This window comes from Oreochromis niloticus, linkage group LG3 (genome assembly GCF_001858045.2).
Source record: "Oreochromis niloticus isolate F11D_XX linkage group LG3, O_niloticus_UMD_NMBU, whole genome shotgun sequence".
Lineage (NCBI taxonomy): Eukaryota > Metazoa > Chordata > Actinopteri > Cichliformes > Cichlidae > Oreochromis > Oreochromis niloticus.
In genome coordinates this window covers 38,294,321-38,317,794 of record NC_031967.2, presented here as the reverse complement: position 1 = coordinate 38,317,794, position 23,474 = coordinate 38,294,321, and the positions used below count along the sequence as shown (strand labels likewise).

The following is a 23,474-nucleotide window of genomic DNA, read 5'->3' as shown; positions in this document are numbered from 1 at the left end:
TCTACTCAACTTGTCTCATTCACACAAGCTTTTTTCTTATGTTCTATTTAACATTCACACACATTCATTCTCAACTTAAGGTTAGTATCTTACCCAAGGATATTTCCCATACAGACTGGAGCAGATCTACAGAAAACATAAACAGTTATTATTCTCAGTAGGACACTCTTTTGAACCTCAGAATGGTTTGTTTTCTGTAGATCAAAAAACCAACAATTGTGACAAGAAGAAGGAGAACAGCAACTATCAGTCCAATAAATTCTCCTGGTGGACCTGCAGGAGAGAAACAAATGTGAGGTGTCAGCTGTGGATGTAGGGTAAATGATGAGTAACTAACAGAATAGAATCCAGAATAATAGAAAGAAAGGAAAAACATTGTGAAGCTTTACGCTCTGGTAGATTTTCTGTGATTGGATTACATAAATCAATGCCCACCTGACCACCCAATAGGGTAATAACAATTACTCATCAGTCTTTTATGACTCTGGAGTTAAACACACACATGAACTGACCATCTTGTTTTTAAATACAGCCGCCATGAAAAAGAGCCCAGAGTGGAAACCCTCCAGCTTGATAACCTCATGATTACATCACTTCTCTTCACACATGATGTGCTTCTTTGGGCTCCACAGGTGATCTCCAACTCACACTGTTCACAGCTGAGTGTGAAGCAGACGGTCCTCAGCCTGAAATATAGGTGGTCATATGATTGTTGGGTTTTTCTCTGTATGTATTACTGTAGGATCTATCTATAATATAAAGCGCCTTTAGGTGACTGTTGTTGTGTTTTGGTGCTGTAGAAATAGAATAGAATTGAACTGAAAAGGGTGAAGTGCCCACTGCTGTTTGTGAAGGTGTTACTGCTCCAATTGGAGGAGTTTAAGCATCTCTGGGTCTTGGTCAGAAATGAGGGGAGAAGTAGACTGACAGACAGATCAGGACATTGGCTGCAGCGAGGTCTGGGCAGTGACCGAAAATGACATTTTGGATGACCGAGGGCTGGCTGGCCTCTCCTGAGATAGGGTGGCAGATTGGTGGGGCATTAGGTGGGGCTGGCACTGGATGTATGTTTTGTGTCTGCCATTGCTAACACAGAGAGACAGACAGTCATTCAAACCCATGTGTAATTTAGCACCAGCAGTAAACCTAAGCCAGCTGACTGCATATCTTTGGACAGTTGAAGGAAGAGAGAACCCATAAAAACATGGGGAGAACCTGCAAACTATATAAACTATATGAAAAAAATATAAATGGGCGATCGTGGCTCAAGAGTTGGGAGTTCGCCTTGTAATCGGAAGGTTGCCGGTTCGAGCCCCGGCTTGGACAGTCTCGGTCGTTGTGTCCTTGGGCAAGACACTTCACCCGTTGCCTACTGGTGGTGGTCAGAGGGCCCGGTGGCGCCAGTGTCCGGCAGCCTCGCCTCTGTCAGTGCGCCCCAGGGTGGCTGTGGCTACAATGTAGCTTGCCATCACCAGTGTGTGAATGTGTGTGTGAATGGGTGGATGACTGGATATGTAAAGCGCTTTGGGGTCCTTAGGGACTATTAAAGCGCTATACAAATACAGGCCATTTTACCATTTAAATGTAAGACTTATTTTATTTTTATCTTTTTATGCACAATACAATACAAACTTGTATAAACAACAGTGTCATCATAGTGATTGTCGGCAAGAGTTTGTGTGCAAACGGTGGTCGGGCAGTGTTGTGGATTTTATTATGACATATATACCTGTATACACTAGACATGCAATCATCGTTACTTTCATAAATTGTGTGTAATCATATATATACTCATATATACTATGCATACTCACAATGAAGTGTCTCTATAGTAGAGTCATTGTGTTAAGCATTTAACTTGCATGTTCAAATCACATGACCCATTTATTTAGGTTGAATATATCCAACATTGTATGAAGAAAAGATTTGTGCCACTTGTTGTATGAACATATATTGATTATTACTGTTTAAAAATGCAACAATAAGGATCAGTAAGAAACCTTTGATAGCTTTATGGTCTGCTGTACGGAGCCCCGCAAGGGACATGGGAGAAAAAAAATTAAGATGAACTTTTGCGAGATATCGCAAAACTTTTGCATCTCGAATTCCAACAATGGCGGCAGCTACTAAGTTGTAATATTACTCTTTCTGGGTCATAAAATAAACTTTTAAGATATTTTGAGGCGTAATTGTAGCTGTGCAAACGTCAAATATCTGCTCGGTTTACAAGACATCACATATTTGCAAAAGTGCTCCGACGTTTTCGGAGACGTCTGACACCCACCATCTCGTAGCTAACGGTGAGGTCGAGACCTACTACAGCCAGGGGGGAACACCGCTCTCCTGGCACATCGTGCCTCGACCTCCCGGTCGCCTTCGAGCTGGCGGCCTCTGAAGAATGCGGCTAAAACTTTTGCGAGATCCCGAGTTACTTTTGCGAGATCTCGCATCCAAGTTACTTTTGCAAGATCTCACAAATGTTTGTCTTAATTTTTTTTTCACGTCCCTTGCGTACTACTTCGACTCCAACACCAGAAGGCGAAGAAGTAAACCCTTACTCAGCATCGACAGCAGTTTATGTCTGTCATGTGCGCCCAACAAAATTGTTGGATGGATTAACTGATTAACTGCCTGTAGTTAGTAGTTATCTGTAGACTTTCAGACTCACTTTGGCCATAAAACTGACAAAGGGACCCAATGCAGTGATGGATGAGAGATTGTTTTGCCAGAAGTCATGGTGTAGGGTCATGTATATCATAAGTGGAAGATGAAAAGAAAAAACAAAGGATATCCAACGACGGGAGGGGGGATCACTGTCCCTATATAAGATGAGTCCGATATGCATTGGGTAGCTTTTGTCTGCTGCTTCTTTCCTCTCTGTCTTTTGTTTGTCTTTTCTGTTTGTGCTTTAAGGCCCTTTACCCCAGGGTTGATTTGGTTTTTGTACGTTTTGCTTGCTTTCCATGTTATTTCTGCTGTTCATATGACAATGTTTAATAAACTCTGTTCTAAGAATTCCAGAGAAGAATTATGAGTGATTTGATTTTAATTGGATCCGAAAAGGTTGACGTCCACAGCTTTGGTCGGATAAGGTTATCATATTAGCTTCAAAATTTGCGACCTGATGGCATTCAGTGAAAAGGCAATGGTGGAGGTTCAAAGTTTTGAATTTCTGCGGGTTGGGGGGTTCAGAGAGAAGAGGTGAATGCAGATCTGGAGTTCGTGTGTGTGAGAGCAGGTAGTGATAGTTTTTTTTAGTAGGGCTGCAGAGCACTAAATCATCAACATACTGCAAAAGAGCTGTACTATTAGTCAGTTGGCTGCAAATCTGGTACAAATACATAGTTACTTTACTAAATATTACTGTTGTTGAAGCCTACAATCAGATTTCAGATAATCAGAACAACATTTTCATCCCAAAGAAAAACGCTTTGACATTAGGTTAGTGGACTCAACACATCTTTAACAAACTTAACTTGATATTAAAGATACATTTTGTTAACCTGAACTTTAGAACATATTCAAATTTATCATTTGAAACCCTAATCCTCTATTTCTGTTATTTGTAAGATCAAAAATAAGCAGGAAGGCAGAGCAATGGATCGCTTTCTCCTTGACCCAGAAGTCACATATTGTTTCTTTTTTTCCTATTTCACAGCAGCTTGTTAGTGCAGGCCTCCTTGCACATAAAATCATGGTTTTAACTCAAAAGTTGAAATTAAGATAATAAATTCTTTTTTCACATTTTAAATACTATGGTTTATGGTTTGACCTAAATGCATTTCAAAAACAGGAAGAAAAACAAGTCCTAACAAATCTAACACATGAGCAAAGAGAGGAAGTAGGGAAATCCGGGAGATTAAGACACTTGCCAGGTCTTGCTCTCAACCACTCCACACCCTTGTGTAAATTTAAAATAAGTAAGTAAAGTTTTATTTGTATAGCACCTTTCAAGACAAATATCACAAAGGGCTTCACGAATGAATATTGAATCGGTGTGTAACTTTGCCAAAACAATGTCGGACTCTGTAGTTTTCTCTGGTCCCCTCCCCAATCAGACCAGGAGTGACATGTTTAGCCGCATGTTCTCCTTAAATTGCTGGCTGTCTGAGTGGTGTCCCAGAAACGATGTGGGCTTCATAGATAATTGGCAAACCTTCTGGAGGAAACCTGGTCTTGTTAGGAGAGACGGCATCCATCCCACTTTGGATGGAGCAGCTCTCATTTCTAGAAATATGGACCAATTTATTAAACCCCCCAAAATATGACTATCCAGAGTTGGGACCAGGAAGCAGAGTTGCAGTCTTACACGCCTCTCTGCAGCTTCTCTCCTCCTGCTACCCCCCCAAAAACCCATCTCCATAGAGACTGTGTCAGCTCCCAAACAGACAAAAAACAAACCAAAACCCAGCAATAAACAACTTAAACATAAAAAATCACAAAGAAAGAACAATACAGTATCCACATCTGAACCAAAGAGTAAAACAGTGAAATGTGGATTATTAAATATTAGGTCTCTCTCCTCCAAGTCTCTGTTAGTACATGACTTAATAATTGATCAACAAATCGATTTACTCTGCCTTACAGAAACCTGGTTGCAGCAGGATGAGTATGTTAGTTTAAATGAATCAACACCCCCGAGTCATTCTAACTACCAGAAACCTCGAAGCACAGGCCGAGGGGGCGGTGTGGCAGCAATTTTTCACACCAGCCTATTAATTAACGAAAGACCAAGACAGACTTTTAATTCATTTGAAAGCCTGATGCTTAGCCTCGTCCACCCCAGCTGTAAAACTCAGAAACCAGTCTTACTTGTTATCATCTATCGTCCACCTGGGCCTTACACAGTTTCTCTCTGATTTCTCAGACTTTTTATCTGATTTAGTGCTCAGCTCAGATAAAATAATTATTGTGGGTGATTTTAACATCCATGTAGATGCTAAAAATGACAGCCTCAACATCGCATTTAATCTGTTATTAGACTCAATTGGCTTCTCTCAAAATGTAAAAGAACCCACCCACCACTTTAATCACACTCTAGATCTTGTTTTAACATATGGCATAGAAACTGAACATTTAACAGTGTTTCCTGAAAACCCTCTGCTGTCTGATCATTTCCTGATAACATTCACATTTACAATAATTGATTACACAGCAGTGGAGAGTAGACTTTATCACAGTAGATGTCTTTCTGAAAGTGCTGTAACTAAGTTTAAGAATATAATCCACCCACTGTTATCATCTTCAATGCCCTGTACCAACATAGAGCAGAGCAGCTATCTGAACGCTACTCCAACAGAGGTCGATTATCTTGTTAATAATTTTACCTCCTCACTACGTACGACTCTGGATACTGTAGCTCCTGTGAAAACTAAGGCCTCAAATCTGAAGTACCTGACTCCGTGGTATAATTCTCAAACACGTAGCCTAAAGCAGATAACCCGTAAGCTGGAGAGGAAATGGCGTGTCACAAATTTAGAGGATCATCATTTAGCCTGGAGAAATAGTTTGCTGCTTTATAAGAAAGCCCTCCGCAAAGCCAGAACATCTTACTATTCGTCACTGATTGAAGAAAATAAGAACAACCCCAGGTTTCTCTTCAGCACTGTAGCCAGGCTGACAAAAAGTCAGAGCTCTACTGAGCCAACAATCCCTTTAACGTTAACTAGTAATGACTTCATGAACTTCTTCACAAATAAAATTTTTATCATTAGAGAAAAAATTACCAATAATCATCCCACAGATGTAACATTATCTACAGCTACTTTTAGTACCATCAATGTTAAGTTAGACTCTTTTTCTCCAATTGATCTTTCTGAGTTAACTTCAATAATTAATTCCTCCAAACCATCAACGTGTCTTTTAGACCCCATTCCTACAAAACTGCTCAAAGAAGTCCTGCCATTAATTAATTCTTCGATCTTAAATATGATCAACCTATCTCTAATAATCGGCTATGTACCACAGGCCTTCAAGGTGGCTGTAGTTAAACCTTTACTCAAAAAGCCATCTCTAGACCCAGCTGTCTTAGCTAATTATAGGCCAATCTCCAACCTTCCTTTCATATCAAAAATCCTTGAAAGAGTAGTTGTCAAACAGCTAACAGATCATCTGCAGAGGAATGGCTTATTTGAAGAGTTTCAGTCAGGTTTCAGAGCTCATCACAGCACAGAAACAGCTTTAGTGAAGGTTACAAATGATCTTCTTATGGCCTCTGACAGTGGACTCATCTCTGTGCTTGTCCTGCTAGACCTCAGTGCTGCGTTCGATACTGTTGACCATAATATCCTATTAGAGCGATTAGAACATGCTGTAGGTATTACAGGTACTGCACTGCAGTGGTTTGTATCATATCTATCTAATAGACTCCAATTTGTTCAAGTAAATGGAGAGTCCTCTTCACACACTAATGTCAATTATGGTGTTCCACAGGGTTCAGTGCTAGGACCAATTCTATTTACATTATACATGCTTCCCTTAGGCAGCATCATTAGAAGACATAGCATAAATTTTCACTGCTATGCAGATGACACACAGCTCTATCTATCCATGAAGCCAGGTAACACACACCAATTAGTTAAACTGCAGGAATGTCTTAAAGACATAAAGACCTGGATGGCCGCTAACTTTCTGCTTCTTAATTCAGATAAAACTGAGGTTATTGTACTCGGCCCTGAAAATCTTAGAAATATGGTATCTAAGCAGATTCTTACTCTGGATGGCATTACCTTGGCCTCCAGTAATGCTGTGAGGAACCTTGGAGTCATTTTTGACCAGGACATGTCCTTCAATGCACATATTAAACAAATATGTAAGACTGCTTTCTTCCATTTGCGCAACATCTCTAAAGTTAGAAATATCCTGTCTCAGAGTGACGCTGAAAAACTAGTTCATGCATTTATTACTTCCAGGCTGGACTACTGTAATTCACTATTATCAGGATGTCCTAAAAACTCGCTGAAAAGCCTTCAGCTGATCCAAAATGCTGCAGCAAGGGTACTGACAGGGACTAGAAAGAGAGAGCATATTTCTCCTGTTTTGGCTTCCCTTCATTGGCTTCCTGTTAAATCCAGAATTGAATTCAAAATCCTGCTCCTCACATACAAGGTCTTAAATAATCAGGCCCCATCTTATCTTAATGACCTTGTAGTACCATATCACCCCATTAGAGCACTTCGCTCTCGCTCTGCAGGCTTACTTGTTGTTCCTAGAGTATTTAAAAGTAGAATGGGAGGCAGAGCCTTCAGTTTTCAGGCCCCTCTTCTGTGGAACCAGCTTCCAGTTTGGATTCGGGAGACAGACACTATCTCTACTTTCAAGATTAGGCTTAAAACTTTCCTTTTTGCTAAAGCATATAGTTAGGGCTGGACCAGGTGACCCTGAATCCTCCCTTAGTTATGCTGCAATAGACGTAGGCTGCCGGGGATTCCCATGATGCATTGAGTTTTTCCCTTCCAGTCACCTTTCTCACTCACTATGTGTTAACAGACCTCTCTGCATCGAATCATATCTGTTATTAATCTCTGTCTCTCTTCCACAGCATGTCTTTATCCTGTTTTTCTTCTTTCACCCCAACCGGTCGCAGCAGATGGCCGCCCCTCCCTGAGCCTGGTTCTGCCGGAGGTTTCTTCCTGTTAAAAGGGAGTTTTTCCTTCCCACTGTCGCCAAAGTGCTTGCTCATAGGGGGTCATATGATTGTTGGGTTTTTCTCTGTATTTATTATTGTGCGATCTACTGTACAATATAAAGCGCCTTGAGGCGACTTTGTTGTGATTTGGCGCTATATAAATAAAATTGAATTGAATTGAATTGAATTGAAAAGCTAAAACATATAAACAGAAATCAACCAAAAGCAAGTTTTAAAAGATGGGTTTTTAGCTGTTTTTTAAATGAAACCACTGAGTCCACAGATCTCAGGCTTAAAGGAAGGGAGTTCCAGAGTCTGGAGCCCACAGTTACAAACGCTCTATCGCCTTTCGTTTTCAGCCTCGTATGTTTGACAACCAGCAAGCCCTGATCACATGACCTCAGGGACCTGCTGGGGATGTACTGATGTAAAAGATCTCTGATATAGGTTGGTGCTTGTCCATGCAGAGCCCTGAATGTCAAAGTCAAAATTTTGAAGTTGATCGTGAATTTTATGGGGAGCCAGTGCAATTCGATCAGCAGGGGTGTAACGTGGGAGTATTTAGAAGATTTGGTCAGAAGCTTTGTGGCAGCGTTCTGAACAACTTTTTCCACAGTTTTTCCCAAGTTTTCCATAACCAAAGGTACCAATTTTTTGGGAGCACAAACAACGACTTCAGTTTTCTCCTCATTTAATCAAATCAAATCACTTTTATTGTCACATCACATGTGCAGGTACACTGGTGCAGTAAATGCGAGTGAAATTCTTGTGTGCAAGCTTCACAAGCAACAGAGGTGTGCAAAATACAATAACATAAGGACAAGCAAAATATAAGAATGGGTAAATCTGAGAGTTATATATTATTGATCAAAAATCAATATACACACTTTATTGTTCTCTGTTGCTTCCATATATGACTTATTGTCTAGAGATATGGGGTAATGCATACAAAACAAATACTCTTCCTATTTTCAAGTTACAAAAAAGAGCTATAAGAATTATAAATCAATCAAACTATATAGAACCAACTAAGATTTTTGTTGTTTATTAATTTTTTATTAATCTGAATACCCTGAAATTTTATGATTTAGTTGAATATAAAATGGCTAAAAAAATGATGATGTATAAAGCACAAAATAACTTGCTTTGATGCAGTAATCAGAAGCTGTTTAAAGTAGAGAGTCAATATGACTTATGGGGAACAGGTTTCTTAAAAAAGGACAAACATAAAGCAGAGATGTGTTTCTGTTAGAGGAATTAACTTGTTATGACAGTGATTTAAAAGGTGAAGTTCATTTTCCTTGTTTAAAAACATGTTTAAAAATAGAGTATTGGAAAAATATGTAAATCAAGAATGAAAAGAGCAAAAATAATAATACTGAAACTCTTAGTTATTTTGCTTTGATTATTTTAATGAACTTTAATTTAATGTAGTTACTTATCTAAGGTGGAAAGTTTTGTTTGCCTGTTTCTTTGCTAAAAGTCTTTTGTTAAAAGGGTTGGCGTAATAAGCATATGCTTCAGCCAATACCTTTTGATTAGCCTTGTCTCGTGCTTTCTTGCTTTGTGGTAATCTTTGTTCTGTATTCACTGAGATATTTGAATGCTAATCAATAAATCAATAAATTAAAAAAAAAAAAAAGCTGTGCAGTATTATTTGAAACAGTCAGCTCCTCTGACGCAGTGTAATCTAGTGGAGATGCCCATCCTCTCATGTTCATTTTTTCCCTTCTTTGCTTTAGGCAACACTGTTTTTTACATTTTCTTAAACAGAATACTATCAATAAAGTAAAAATGCTTTTGTGCTTGGTCATGACTTACCGCTTAGTGCATTTAACGCTGTTATTTCAGCTACAATATGCAGATACAAGAAACGAGTAATTTATAGATATTCACATTCAGCTAATACAGACAAAAAGGGAAAGTGGTTGGTTGTTAGATTTACATGTCTTACTTGTAATTTCAATAAAATCATTTTATGTTTCTATGGAACATAATTGAATCATGTAGGATCTGCATGAAATTTGACAACTTAATTTATTCTTGCTGAGATGACGTGATACAATCTAGCAAGAGTGGTTTGTTGCTTGGACTCGTGATTTCATGTCAGATTTCAAACCACAGGAAAAAAGTAAAGACAATTCTGTATTAAGCCTTGTGATCATAATTTTCCTTCTTTTTTAAGTAAGGAGTGCAGAGCATTACAGCTGTCGTACCAGGTGGTGATACAGCCAGTCAGAATACTTTCAATGGTGCATCGATAGAAGTTTGTGAGTATTCTGAAGTTCATGCCGAATCTCCAAAAGTTGAATCTGTTCATCTGGACGTAGCGTTTTGTGGGAGAAACGTTTCGTCACTCATCCAAGTGACTTCATGCCGAATCTTCTCAGGCGCCGTAGAAAGGAGGGCCACTGTCTTGCTGCATTGTGATCACACCAACATGGTGTGACCAGCTCAGATCGTAACTGATGTTGGAACACAACATACAAAAGACAAAACCACCAAAACCCCACAAAACCAGAACAAAAAAACCCAAAAAAACCAAAAACAAAACAAAATCTTAACACGGAGTCACCCGACAATAATAGTGTAAACAAAATTTTCTTTTTTTTTTCTTAAAGGAAAATATCCTTGATGATACAGAAAATATACCCCGAATAAACGGTTCCAGTTGAAGTAAATGTCCGTAGTAAATAGTACAAACTATAGTACTATTTAGTGTAAATCTACATAATTTTCCGCTTTACCCTCTACGGAAAAGTCCGTTAACGTCCGTGAGAAAACAATGTAGAAAGACAGAAAATTACCAGGAGATTTTTGAAAATGTTTTCATTTTAATTTTTTTATTTAAAAAAAAGTATATTTTTAAAAAAAGTATATTTAAAAAAATAAAAGTTTAAAAAAAGTATTTATTTTTTTAATTTTAGCAGTGTAATCATCATTGCTGTTGTCACCTGTTACCTTTCTTCTAATCAGTAAAACCAATAAATCAAATCTCCATTCTCGAACATCAGATACTCCTTTGTTTTACTGATATGGTGGTGATAGTGATAAGTCTGTTAACTTAGTCACCAGTTTTTGTGCCTTCTTTTCAGGTTTTAAATAAACTGAATTAATATAGCAGCATGTAATAGCGCTGTTTTGTTTACAGCAGCTATGATGCTTTCACTCCTCTTCACATGTGCTAACATGATACTTTTGTCCTGCTTTGTAAAATGAGCCGCTCTCATGTCAGTGCACTTATTCGTGTTTTAATTGGTCAGAGTTAATAACCAGCTTCGTGTGACCCCCTATCCCAATTTTAGGATAACTCCAGATAACAGAGACAGGCTGGGCGTGACGAACTGACACAGCACAAAGATCTGTGCTCACAGTCAGGGAACTTCAGCTTTATTTCAACTTTAATCTGATTCATTCAGGTTTGAAACTCAGGCTCTGTTATTCACTGCAAATACCAACACAGACTAAGAGTCGAATCAAAACCACACGGCAGTTGGATTAAAACTGCACCGTAACACCAACATGTCTGCTGGGACTGCAGCGCTCTGCTCGATTTTGCTGTTTGTCTTCGTGGCTGAGTCTGCAGGTGAGTTTCCCTCGGAGACCAAAGTAAGAACTCTCAAAAAATGAACCTTTACCCTCGATAAACATAAAATACACCAAATCGAATGTGTATTTATTTAAATTATTAAATATTATTTAAATAATTTAAATAATATTTAAATATTTAAATAATCAAGTAAGATATGTAACTGAATATTTCACAATGAAGCAAATGTCATTAAAATAGAAATGAAGATTTTAATTTGAATTTATAAAAAGAAAATACATGGGAAATTTACCTGTAACTAAATTAATGTTTAAGACAACTTTCTCTTTACTGTGTTATTCATTTTATCCAGTTATCACGTGTTTTTGTTTTAAGGAGATTATTATTCAAGCTTCGTTTTTGTGCTGCGCAGTTAGTTCTGACCAGCCTAAAGTCGAGTGTACAAAACACTCTGATAAGACACACGAATGGAGCAGAGCGAGCTGAATGACAGATGACGTAGTAGTACGAATAATTAATAAATATTTGCCTTCGTGTCAGTGTTTGCAGGTGAGAGTTTCCCTCTATGATCAAAGTAAGAAGCGCACACTCAAAAATGATAAAACATAAAGATGGAGCAGAGCGAGCGTGTTTGTTTCCTGCAGTGTGAAAGAGATTTAGCAGCGGATTAGAATCAAGTATAAAAAATATTGCATTTTCTAAATCACCAAATGAATCCATGAACTTTCTTTTGACGCGCGCAGTTTGCGCTTCGTTCAGTGCTTCAGTACAAATTGTATTTCCCCCCTGCAGAGAAACATGCTTTAAACATGCTGTAAATTAAATACTCAGAGGCGCTTCCAGACTTTAAACTGAAGCTCTACCAAAGTTTGGTGCTGTTTAAAGGTTTGAGAGTAAAGATTAAATACAGAAACATAATTCAGATAGATCTATACTGAGTAGCTACAAAGTCTGTGAAGGTTCTCAGTCATCCAGGTCATCGTAGTCAAAGGAGTTTGCAAAGAAAAGCGTCTGGACTTCTTTGAGTTGCTTGAAGACGTTTCACCTCTCATCCGAGAAGCTTCTTCAGTTCTAAGGTCAAATGGCCGAGAGTCACAGACTGAACAACGTGGTGTATGCTGTACAGTGCAGTGAGGAATGCCCGGACCTCTACATTGGAGAGACCAAACAGCCACTTCACAAGCGCATGGCACAACATAGAAGAGCCACCTCCACAGGACAAGACTCAGCAGTCCACCTGCATCTTAAGGATAAAGGTCACTCTTTCGAGGATGCCAATGTTCACATATTGGACAGAGAGGACAGATGGTTTGAAAGAGGAGTGAAAGAGGCCATCTATGTCCACTGTGAGCGACCATCTTTGAACAGAGGCGGTGGTTTACGACACCAACTGTCTGCCATCTATAATCCAGTTTTGAGTTCCCTCCCCAGACGCCTTAACGCCCACTCACATCCTGGGCCATCTGACCTCAGGAAATCACATGATAGGGTGGGGCCAGGTTTCACAATGAGCTCACCCGAAACCCTGGCTGATTAGGTACCACACCCGCTTTCACACCTTGTCGCATGTGATTAGAGGATCACCAGGGGGTCCTTTGTCCCTCTTTGGGGGGATACTCCCACTGGGTTTAAATCTGGGACTCTCGGCCATTTGACCTTAGAACTGAAGAAGCTTCTTGGATGAGAGGTGAAACGTCTTCAAGTAACTCAAAGAAGTCCAGACGCTTTTCGAGTAGCTACAAATTTGATACGAGGACCGAAAATACAGCGTAGGTGCTTTTTTCTTTTTCTTTTGTTTCTTTTAGGACCAGATAATAGATAACAGTGCTTACAGATAGATAAATTCGGTTCAGTTTTATTTATAAAGATCCACATCACAACAAGAGTAGCCTCAAGGCGCTTGGTATTGTAAGGTAGAGCTTACAATGCTGCCATCAGGGACAAAAAGAGAGAAAAGAGGACAATTTATGTTGTTAAGACAATACACGATTCAAAAAAAGGATGGACGTTTGCGGGATCTTTCAGCAACAGTGGCGCTATTTTCTGCAGATCTGACCTGCTGATCTGTAATGTGGAACTTGTTCACATATCATCATGGCGATTCGTCGCGGTTAAAGTAGAGTCTCGTTGCAGTGAAGAAAACCCTAAAGTTACCTTGATAAATCAAAATCCTGCTTCGTAAAGAAAGCCTGGCTGTGCTGAACTTTAGCTGGGATTGAGCTTTTATAATATGCTCTCATTGTCATCTGTTGTGATTTTATTTTTAAAGGATGCTTCCTGTTATGCTGCGGAGTATACGCAAGAGTTCAATAAACAAAGTCACCTTTTGGTGTGAATGTTCCGGTAAAAGCCGATGCCCCACGTGTGATTATTCCTCCGTCTAGATCAGGGGTGTCCAATCTCCGGCCCGCAGTCCATTTTTAATTGGCAATTTTATAAATAGAATAGAAAATGGCCCGAACTTCAGCTTTTGCTTGAGTGTATTGCACTTCTTAGTTTTAACACCAGGGGGAGCTACTGTTGATCAAGTCAGTTGCGCCACCAAAAAAGGACAATCACAGAAGAAATTTACCCCCAAGTTACTAAACATGGCAGAACCAAAGAAGCGAAAGGTAGAAAGTGAATGCAAAAAAGTTCAGACACGGTGGGAGAGTCAATATTTCTTCAAAGAATTCAAGGGGACGTGTGTCTGTTTGATCTGCACTGAAACTGTGGCAGTTATGAAAGAGTATAATGTACGACGTCATTATTAAACCAAACATCAGGCCTATGCATCCTACACTGGTGCTGAGCAGAAATTAAAGCAAATTTAAAACAAAACTCCGCAGCTATGAGGACACTGAGAAAATGTGCTTAGTGAAACAAGAGGATAACATCATGAAGGCGAGAGTGCAACCTAGCGCGAGACCCGCAGCAGCTGCTAGTGACCACAGGAGAGACATGTCAGACATAGTCTGTTTTAAGTGTGGCCAGCCGGGACACAAGGCCAGAGCATGCCGCTACAAACAGTGGTGCAGTCACTGTAGAAGCAACACCCATCGAGAGTCGACTTGCAGGAGACGACAACGGAATGATGAAGCGCGCACAGCCTCGGAGGAGGGCGGCAACACAGAGAGCGACGACACCTATGTCTTCCGGATGAGTGATGACTACACGGAACCTCAACAGCGACAGGACATCAGGACCAAAGGCCTGATGGTGGATACTGGCGCAACATCACACATCCTGAATGATAAAACAGCATTCAAGAAATTTAATGGCGACTTCCAGCCAGGAACGCACTGTGTGGAATTAGCTGATGTTCATGGCAAAGAGTTACCAGGCATTGTTAAACAAACATGGAATAAGACATGAAACTTCAGCCCCATATTCCCCTCACCAGAATGGTACAGCAGAACGTGGCTGGAGAACATTTTTTGATATGGGAAGGTGCATGCTTATTGAGAGTGCCGTACCAAAGGAATTATGGACGTATGCAGTTCAAACAGCGGCTATTGTGAGAAACAGGTGCTTTAACAGCCGGACAGGACAGACACCTTACTTTTTGCTGACTGGGCGGAAGCCTAATCTATCCAGAATGCAAAAGTTTGGGTGTGAGTGTTATGCTTACAAGCAAGACAAGGGTAAGCTGGATTCTAGGTGTACAAAAGGGATTTTTGTAGGCTACGACAAAAACAGTCCAGCATACAAGGTTTATTTCCCAGACAGCGCTAAAGTGCAAAAGTTTAGGCTGGTTAAGTTTGTAACCAAACACAATGAGGAAAAGCAAACACAAACTGATACAACATCTGAGGATGAGGACATATAGGTGAGGGAGAGACCAAACATGAACAGGGAAAGCCCCAGTACCAGTTCACAGGAACCAGGTACTGACAACCAACCAGAAGTGAAAAGTCAGATGCCACTTAGTGATGAGACTGAAAACTCCAGAAGGTATCCTTCTAGAACAAGAAAGAAACCAGATTATCTAAATGAATATGAGTCAGGAGAAGACATTGATGATCAAGTGCTGACTAACATAGACTACTGTTACAGACTGATAAGTAACTCACCCGTGACATTCAGTGAAGCTGTAAAGTCACCCAACTCTAAAGAGTGGAAAGCAGCTATGGATGAGGAAATGCAATCCTTAAAAGAGAACAACACCTTTACCCTAACAAGCTTACCTGAGGGAAAGAAAGCAGTGGGGGGTAGATGGGTATATGTGAAGAAAAACAGTGGTGATGGATCAGAAAAATATAAAGCACGGTACGTAGCTAAAGGTTACAACCAGTGTTTTGGAATAGACTATGACAAAACTTTTTCTCCGACTGCTAACCTGACAAGCATAAGAGTATTGATGCAGTGTGCGATACAAGAAAACCTGATTTTGCATCAGATGGATGTAAAAACTGCATACTTGCATGCACCAATAGACTTTGAAGTTTACGTTGAGCAGCTGGAAGGCTATGAAGTAAAAGGGAAAACGAATGAGAAACTGGTCTATAAGCTGGAAAAGTCACTTTATGGGCTTAAACAGTCAGGCCGAAACTGGAACAGGACATTACATGACTATCTGATAGAGAACGGTTTCATGCAGAGTCCTGTAGATCATTGTGTTTACACAAGGAAAACAAGAAAAGACAAAGTGATCATGATCATATGGGTTGATGATATTATTATTGCAGCCAGTGATGAAAGTGTTTTGAAAACTGTGAAGAGAATGCTAACTGCAAGGTTCAAAATGAAAGATATGGGGAAACTCAAACATTTTCTTGGTATTGATTTTGAGCAAATCAAAGATTGTGTAAAAATGTCACAAGAGAGATATGTAGAAAACATACTGGAAAGATTTCAAAAGCAAGACTGTAAACCAAGATCAACTCCTTGTGAACAAAAGTTGAACTACAATGATGATGCTGAGAAAATGAACAATGTCAGGATGTACAGAGAGGCAGTAGGTAGCCTTATTTACTTGACCTCTTGCACACGACCAGATTTAAGTTTTGTTGTGAGTAAGCTGTCACAGCACTTCAAAGAGCCAACTGTGGAACATTGGACTACTGTGAAACATGTTCTAAGGTATTTGAAACAATCAAAAGACAAGACATTGTGCTACAGGAAAAGTGACAAAGATTTGAGAGTACAAGGTCACAGTGACTCAGACTGGGCTGCAGATGTGACTGACAGGAGGAGTACTACAGGTTACTGCATAAGCCTGAATGAAGAAGGTACTTTGGTGTCATGGCGAACAAAGAAGCAGCCAACTGTTGCCTTGTCAACTTGTGAAGCAGAGTACATATCTTTGGCAGCAGCAACACAAGAATGTTTGTATTTGACCCAACTGTTGCAAAGCATGTATGAGCATCAAAAGGGACCACCAAAGATTTTTGAGAACAATCAAGGGACTATCGCATTGGCAAAGAATCCTGTTCACAGACAGAGGTGTAAGCATATCGATATCAAGTATCATTTTGTAAGATCAACAGTTAATGCTGGAAATTTGATATTGGAATATTGTTCAGCAGGTCTGATGGTGGCCGATGTTATGACAAAGCCAGCAACAAAGGGGAAGTTATTGAAGTTTGAGAAATATATGTTTGGAGTATAAACAAATAGTAAAGAAAAACAGTATCTTTTGGAATGCATGTAAAGCTGACAACGTGAGTGCAAGTGGGGGTGTTGAGCTAGTTAATAGGTATGCCCTCATTGTCATCTGTTGTGATTTCATTTTAAAAGGATGCTTCCTGTTATGCTGCGGAGTATACGCAAGAGTTCAATAAACAAAGTCACCTTTTGGTGTGAGTGTTCTGGTAAAAGCCGATGCCCCACGTGTGATTATTCCTCCGTCTAGATAATAAGTATCTTCAATATTCATGCAGATTCTGCTGGAAGATCCGTCTCTGCTAACAGGAACAACAAATTATTCCCATTATAACAGGACTGTTGTCAGAACTCTTTGTACCTCTTTCAAGGCCACCTGGGTCCACTGGAGACTGTTGACCTTCGCTTTACCGTGTGTGGTGACACTTTCTCTCAGCTGAACACGGGATACACACACACACATGCACATGCACGAAACATGTACACTGATACTGATATGTCCTCACTATCACTCTCCCTCTCCCGAATCCAACGCCTCCCCCCATGCTTACTTAATGCCAATATTAGTTACTGCTGTGATAAATCATAATATAAGCTTGAACTCCTTGTCAAATACTGAGCTTCAGTAAAGATTCAAGTTGCATTTATTTATATGTCCTATCACCTTAAATCTTCATTCAAAGACAAGTATCTCTGACAGTGTATATACAGATGTATTATATATAAGATACAAATATTGTTCTTTCATTTTGTTGGCATTACTAAATTTGGCTCAATGCTTACATATATGTGTAAAAAGAAAATGTACGAGCTGTGATAACTGTTTCTGATAGAATGAAGAGTAGACTGATATATGAAATATTCCTTTATTGGGTGAGAAAATCAGACCATGTCATAACTGCTTTAAGTCATACAGAATAGATATCAGAGCCTTAAACAGGCTGACTTCTGCTAAATGGGTCAAACTGGGCAGAAAGTATACAAACACATAACATCCTTATAGAATATGATATAACACTATAGATCAACTTACCTCAGAATATATAAAGCATATAAACAATTACAGTAATATGATGCAACAAACACAGCAGTGCTACTAATCCAAAATACTCAAAGCTTCATAGAACTGAAACAAACATTTATTTTTAGCTCCATTCTGCTGCTGATACATACTTTAGGTTTCTGAATATTAAACTTGTTGCTGCCTTTCATAGTGTGTAACTTGAAGGCCCTGAGTACTTTCTCCCACACTGAAAACACTGGGATGATAACATTATTTGAACATTACCTAATAAGACTGATTCAGGACAGACAATTAGTTATGTTAAACTTTCCTAGCAGTCCTTCACAAACAGGGAACAGTCTGTCTATTCTCTCCATCTGTCAGCTGCTGCTGGCTCTTCCTCCTCCTCTTCCTCACACACTGCTGAGTTTTTTATTTGTGGATATATGACTGACTTTAATTATCCACAAAATCATCACATTCTCTGTAAGATTAAGGTCAACTATTGAGCGCCATATTTTTTAAAGTAAAGGCTTTAAAACCAAGTTAGTACAAACATCACTAATGTCACATAACTTTGCCGACATGTGGCCAACAGTAATGTTTTAATGTTTTTCATTATTAAACATTTGCACATAAATAAGTGACATAATATTCAGTACTTTTGAAAGTTTACTCTTTGGCCACCCCGCATCAGCCATCCAGTGTTTTTTTCGCCAAAACTATCCAACCACCGCCACGCTATGAATTGTGGTATATATGGGAACACGAAGTCTACACCGGACCAAACTTCAAATGTGGGGAAATAATTGGCGCATGTCACTACCCGATCCGTACCGGAAACCCGATCGGTACCACGCATGTGTCAAAGGCTTTTACTTCTGGTCGAAGCATTTTACGATAGTTACGGGTCAGAGTATCTGTTAAGATGTTAAGTATCTCTTAAAATTTTTGCAACAATGAAACATTAAAATATAATGAAGACAAAAACTAAAAATAAAACAATCGTTACGGATCAGGACTCCCCGATCCTTACTGCAAATGTTCAAAGTCTAACCGAACAAATCGGGTCTACCCAATCCGTACTGCGCATGTGCAGATGTTTTCTTCTTCTTCTGTGCGTTTAATGGCAGTTTACTCCCCAGTGTACGAGGGTACCGCCACCTGCTGACCGAACGAATGAACCCTATTATAAACTGAATAAGGGTAATTTCAAATGCGTGTTAAATTTGATTTAGCGAGAGTCGAGTGTGTTTATGCTTGTCTGAGAGGAGAGGATTGATTGGAATAGTGATGATGATGTCCACTATCACTGTCAATTGTCAGTAAACACTTCATCTGACTGTTGAATCTACACGTGAGATATTACTAAGTCAGTATTATTAAGTCTGTAATTAGGCGCCATTCTTATTATTTTACGGAGCTTTTGTTCAATCAGGGGAAGCTCTCTGTTGAGGAGAAAAGCATGAATTTGTTTGTATACGGATTATCCATTGTTTAAATGTCCCGGGCAGTCGAAAAGGAGGCAGAGCTGTTGAGAAATGCTAGGCGCTAACTGGGCGCTAACCGTATATACAATATACAAATATATTGAATGTCACAATGTTGGCAAAGAGAGGAAGTGATGTAAGATTTGCGCACCGATCGGGTTTCCGGTACGGATCGTGTAGCGACAGCGCATTTGTCGACCTCATTTGGAGTACACTTCGAATTGGGACAGCTGTCGTCACGTCTCTGTGACGTAATCGGTCTCCAAATGCACACAACAAAGCGTGCGGTCGCTGGATTGGGACACAGCCTTACTCTAAATCAAGGGTGTCGAACTTGCAGGACACTGGCCCTCGAGGCCTGGAGTTCAACACCCCTGCTCTAAATGAACAGACTCGTGGTTGCTGCAGCAATCTGCATACTATCTGCATACACCAACACCCCCATCATCTAAATAAGGCAGCACAGAGGGGAGTCGGCGTCGGGGGGAACAATGAAAGTGCTGTAAGAGAGAAACAGGCAACAAATAAACCTGACTGCAGAAACTTTAAGAAGAGGGGGTGAAATCCACAGAAGCTCTCCAAAGTGTTTCCAGTGGCCACGGTTTAAAAGAACAGTGCAAAATACAAAGCGTGCTCAGCCGTGCTGAATACAACACTGTGTCCCTGAGACAATCAACCACCATTCACAAAGAACCAGACTTATCAACTGTGTGTTTATGTAACAGGGTCATAAATCACATCTTGTTATAATTACACAAAATGTGTTCTAAACCCCCAAACCGTTCCTTTTATACCTGACTTTTAGGACCTCCAAGCCTGTAGTTATGTTCATTATCAGTTAGAGCCCGTCCTCATTCCAAGCACACCATTGTTTTTCTTGTGACATTACCAATAAGTTTGATGTGTCACATGGCCCTCTTCCAATTGAAAAAACAAAAGTTGCATCCAAGATGGCCGACTTCTAAATGGCCACCATGGTCACCACCCATCTTGAGGAGTTTGCCCCCTCACATATACTAATGTGCCACAAACAGGACTTTAATATCACCAACCATTCCCATTTTATTACGGTGTATCCATATAAATGGTCCACCCTGTATATTAGATCAGTTGTTTCCTGTATAGAAGTGTTAGCTATCTTTGAAAATGGTGACCAATTTGAAAATTCAAGTTGGCAATTGAATTTTTCAAATGAATGACTCCAGAGGGAAAAACATGAATTATGTTTCCATGTTAGAAAGATTTTACGGTCATGCTCAAATATCAAAGGAAATAAACAGAATAATTAAGTAAATCATTCTCATCATAATTTTGACCTTTAACCTCTCTGCTCTGTGTTGTTTCCTCTTTCAGACCAGAAAATCATAGCTGAATCTGGACAGGACGTCACTCTGACATGTCGAGCTCCAAACAACATCGACAATGTAAAGTGGAGCAGAGCTGACCTGGGAGATAAACATGTTCTTTTGTACAAGGATGGTCGCTTTGTTTTAGAAAACCAGCATGAATCTTTTGAGAAACGTGTGGATCTGCAGGACAGACAGATGAAGGATGGAGAGGTGTCTTTGATTCTGAAGAATGTGACGATTAATGACACTGGAACATACAAGTGTGGTGTGATGAGACAGAGAGAAGGTTTAAGTCTCATCACAAGTGTCTACCTGCATGTTGATCCTCCAGGTGAGTGAGTAGAGTTGAGTGTGTGTGTGATCAGAGGTGAAGCTGCTTCCTGGTTGTTGATGTGTGTTTGTTGTATGGATGAGCTGGTGGTTGTCAGAGGTAGACAGATGTTTCTCCAGCTGTTGTCTTTGTGGCTGGTAGTCTAGAGTTGTAGAGCAGCATTGTTTGGGTAAGGTTAGAGCAGAAACAAAGACATTTATGAATCAGTCTCTTTTTCTCTTGCTCTCTAACTCGTCTGTAAACATGTGTGGGGAAACTCAATGTTAAAGCCTACAGCTGGAGGGGGAGGGGAGGGGAGGGGTGGAGCTGGTGGTTGTGAGTCTGAAAGTGAATCCTGTTTGTTTGTTTAAAAAACGAACACACAGTGGCTCAGAGCCATACAACAATGTCGTGGAAAAATGAACCGTTAAGTTGTACAAAAGAAAAAAACAAAAAGACAAAACCAGAACTTAGCTGGGAGGAAAACAACAAAGAAAAATGTGTTTCGAAATGAGTGTTTTTTAACAGAAAACATCCTACAAGTGGAAATGTACAGGGTCCCCCAGACTTATTTAGTCTTCTCATTCACACCACAAACCTTACTCAAACAAATGAAACGCTCCAGGGGAGCTCAACACATGTGCCAAACAATCCTTAGCAATGATGAGAGAGCCACTATTAACCACAGGTGAGTCTCTGTTTAAAAGGGCGTCCTCACTTCTGCTTGGTCCAGTTAAATCCTCCTCCCTCCAATTAGCTGGAGATTCCCAAATTGGCACCAGCCTGTAGTCTGTGTACACAGGGAAAATGGCAAAAAGAGACTGAGAAAACAGACAGCCTGCAGCCACATCACAACCAGCTATCAGCCTGGTTCACATGTTAATAATTCTTCTCTAAAAATTATTTTCATATAGATTCAGTCAGCAATCCTTTAACCCTCTGAGCTCTGAGTCCTACTGAAGAGGAGAATAACTCTAACCTCTGACCCTCAGCTGTGAAATATGAGATTTTTTTTCTCTCCAAAGACAATCAAAAAAAAAAATATATATATATATATACACATTTAACTGAAAGCCAAATGATGTAAAATGCCTCATATTGATGACATAACATTAAAATGGAATATAATCAACAATAATCCCACCATTATGTAACACACTTGATACAGTCCACTAAGCATGCCTTTCATTCAGCTGTGCTGCTTTCTCAAACAGTCACTGAATGTAAATTAAAGTAAATTAACAGTCACGAGTGATCCAAATCCAGCTGATGTATTTTGTTGATATGGCTGAATCCTGTGACTCTACACGATGTCTAATTTTGGAGATTTCAACCTGTTAAACACTTTTTTGCGCGAATTAACTTTGAGGATCAAATTTATCTCCACATTAAACCACTGACCAGTGTTTCTAAAGATGTTGTTGATGAGACTTTGTAGAAAGCAGCTGGTCTGAGTGATGTGATCAGAGTGCAGTAGATAATGTCTGACAGCAGTTTGAAGAGGAAATGGATTCTGTTCTGTTCTTCACGCATCACCTACCTGACAGCTGACACCTCACACCTGTTTCTCACCTGCAGGTCAGACAGGATGGCACAGCAAGAAGGTACTGATAAGTGTATTCGGAGTTGGTCTCCCACTTTGTTTCCTCATTGCTGTTGTTGGGATTTGTATGAAATGTATTTCAAAACAAAACAATACTCAACCTCGTCAGATTCTACAACAAAATGTATAAATGTTTTCATACTTGATTCTAATCTGCTGAAGTTAAAGATGCTAGAGCATTGCAGATTATTTGACCTAATCTACTAGACAAGGAAATGGATTCTGTTCTGTTCTTCACTCATCACCTACCTGACAGCTGACACATCACACCTGTTTCTCACCTGCAGGTCAGACAGGTGAATCTGTCAAGTGGGCTGTCACTGTTTCTGCAGTTCTTGTTGTTGTTTTTGTTTTTTGTTGGAGATGCAGAAAACAGCATCCTGCTGATCAATAGAGTGCACAACATCTTCAGACTTAAGATCATCAATCATGATCATCCATAATGTGATGTTATTTCTCATTTCTCTGATGTTGATCATGTTCAGACTCAGACCAACAGTGTATGTCAGTGACTCTGAACTACAGTTTATTCATCTTCAGGCTGTTCATGAACATAAAGCAAAACTGTTACAAACGTGTGAGTGTATGTGATATAATCTCAGAATCTATGCATGTTTTTGTGTTTTAGCTTCAGCAGCTGTTTGTATGAACAACTAAAGATCAGCTGTTACTGTGTATTTGTTGTTCTGTGAATTATAGACAATTAATAATCTGGCTCATTGTTCTGCTACAACTGAATGACATTTGCTAATCTCACAAGTTAACATTACTTAATTATTTTTTCTTTTTTTATTTGAAAAATTTTGACCTTACAGAGTAAAATTGTATAAAAGGAAAGATGTGTGTGGTTACAGACTCAGATATTTCTCTTCCTCTGATCCTGAACTTCTTTCATTTAACTTTTCTTGCAGTGAATCTGTGTAAAGGCAAATTTGTTCATCAACTTGTTTGTTAATGAA

General features: G+C 39.6%; 1 protein-coding gene across 1 annotated transcript; it reads left to right on the top strand.

The window, feature by feature from the left end:
* The first annotated feature begins 10,929 nt into the window (after nt 1-10,929).
* On the top strand, nt 10,930-23,474 carry LOC109197126 (selection and upkeep of intraepithelial T-cells protein 1). The gene is made up of 4 exons (XM_019352302.2): nt 10,930-11,213; nt 20,607-20,933; nt 22,491-22,516; nt 22,803-23,474. Exons 1-4 carry the CDS (start codon nt 11,150-11,152, stop codon nt 22,956-22,958), a joined length of 573 nt encoding a protein of 190 aa, XP_019207847.1. The 5' UTR covers nt 10,930-11,149; the 3' UTR covers nt 22,959-23,474.

What these genes read in the sequence shown, in the direction of transcription:
- LOC109197126 (XM_019352302.2), top strand. Translation starts at nt 11,150, where the DNA reads ATGTCTGCTGGGACTGCAGCGCTCTGCTCGATTTTGCTGTTTGTCTTC. An exon ending in CCTGCATGTTGATCCTCCAG is followed by an intron (nt 20,934 to 22,490) that starts GTGAGTGAGTAG and finishes TCTCACCTGCAG; the next exon opens with GTCAGACAGGATGGCACAGC. An exon ending in CAGGATGGCACAGCAAGAAG is followed by an intron (nt 22,517 to 22,802) that starts GTACTGATAAGT and finishes TCTCACCTGCAG; the next exon opens with GTCAGACAGGTGAATCTGTC.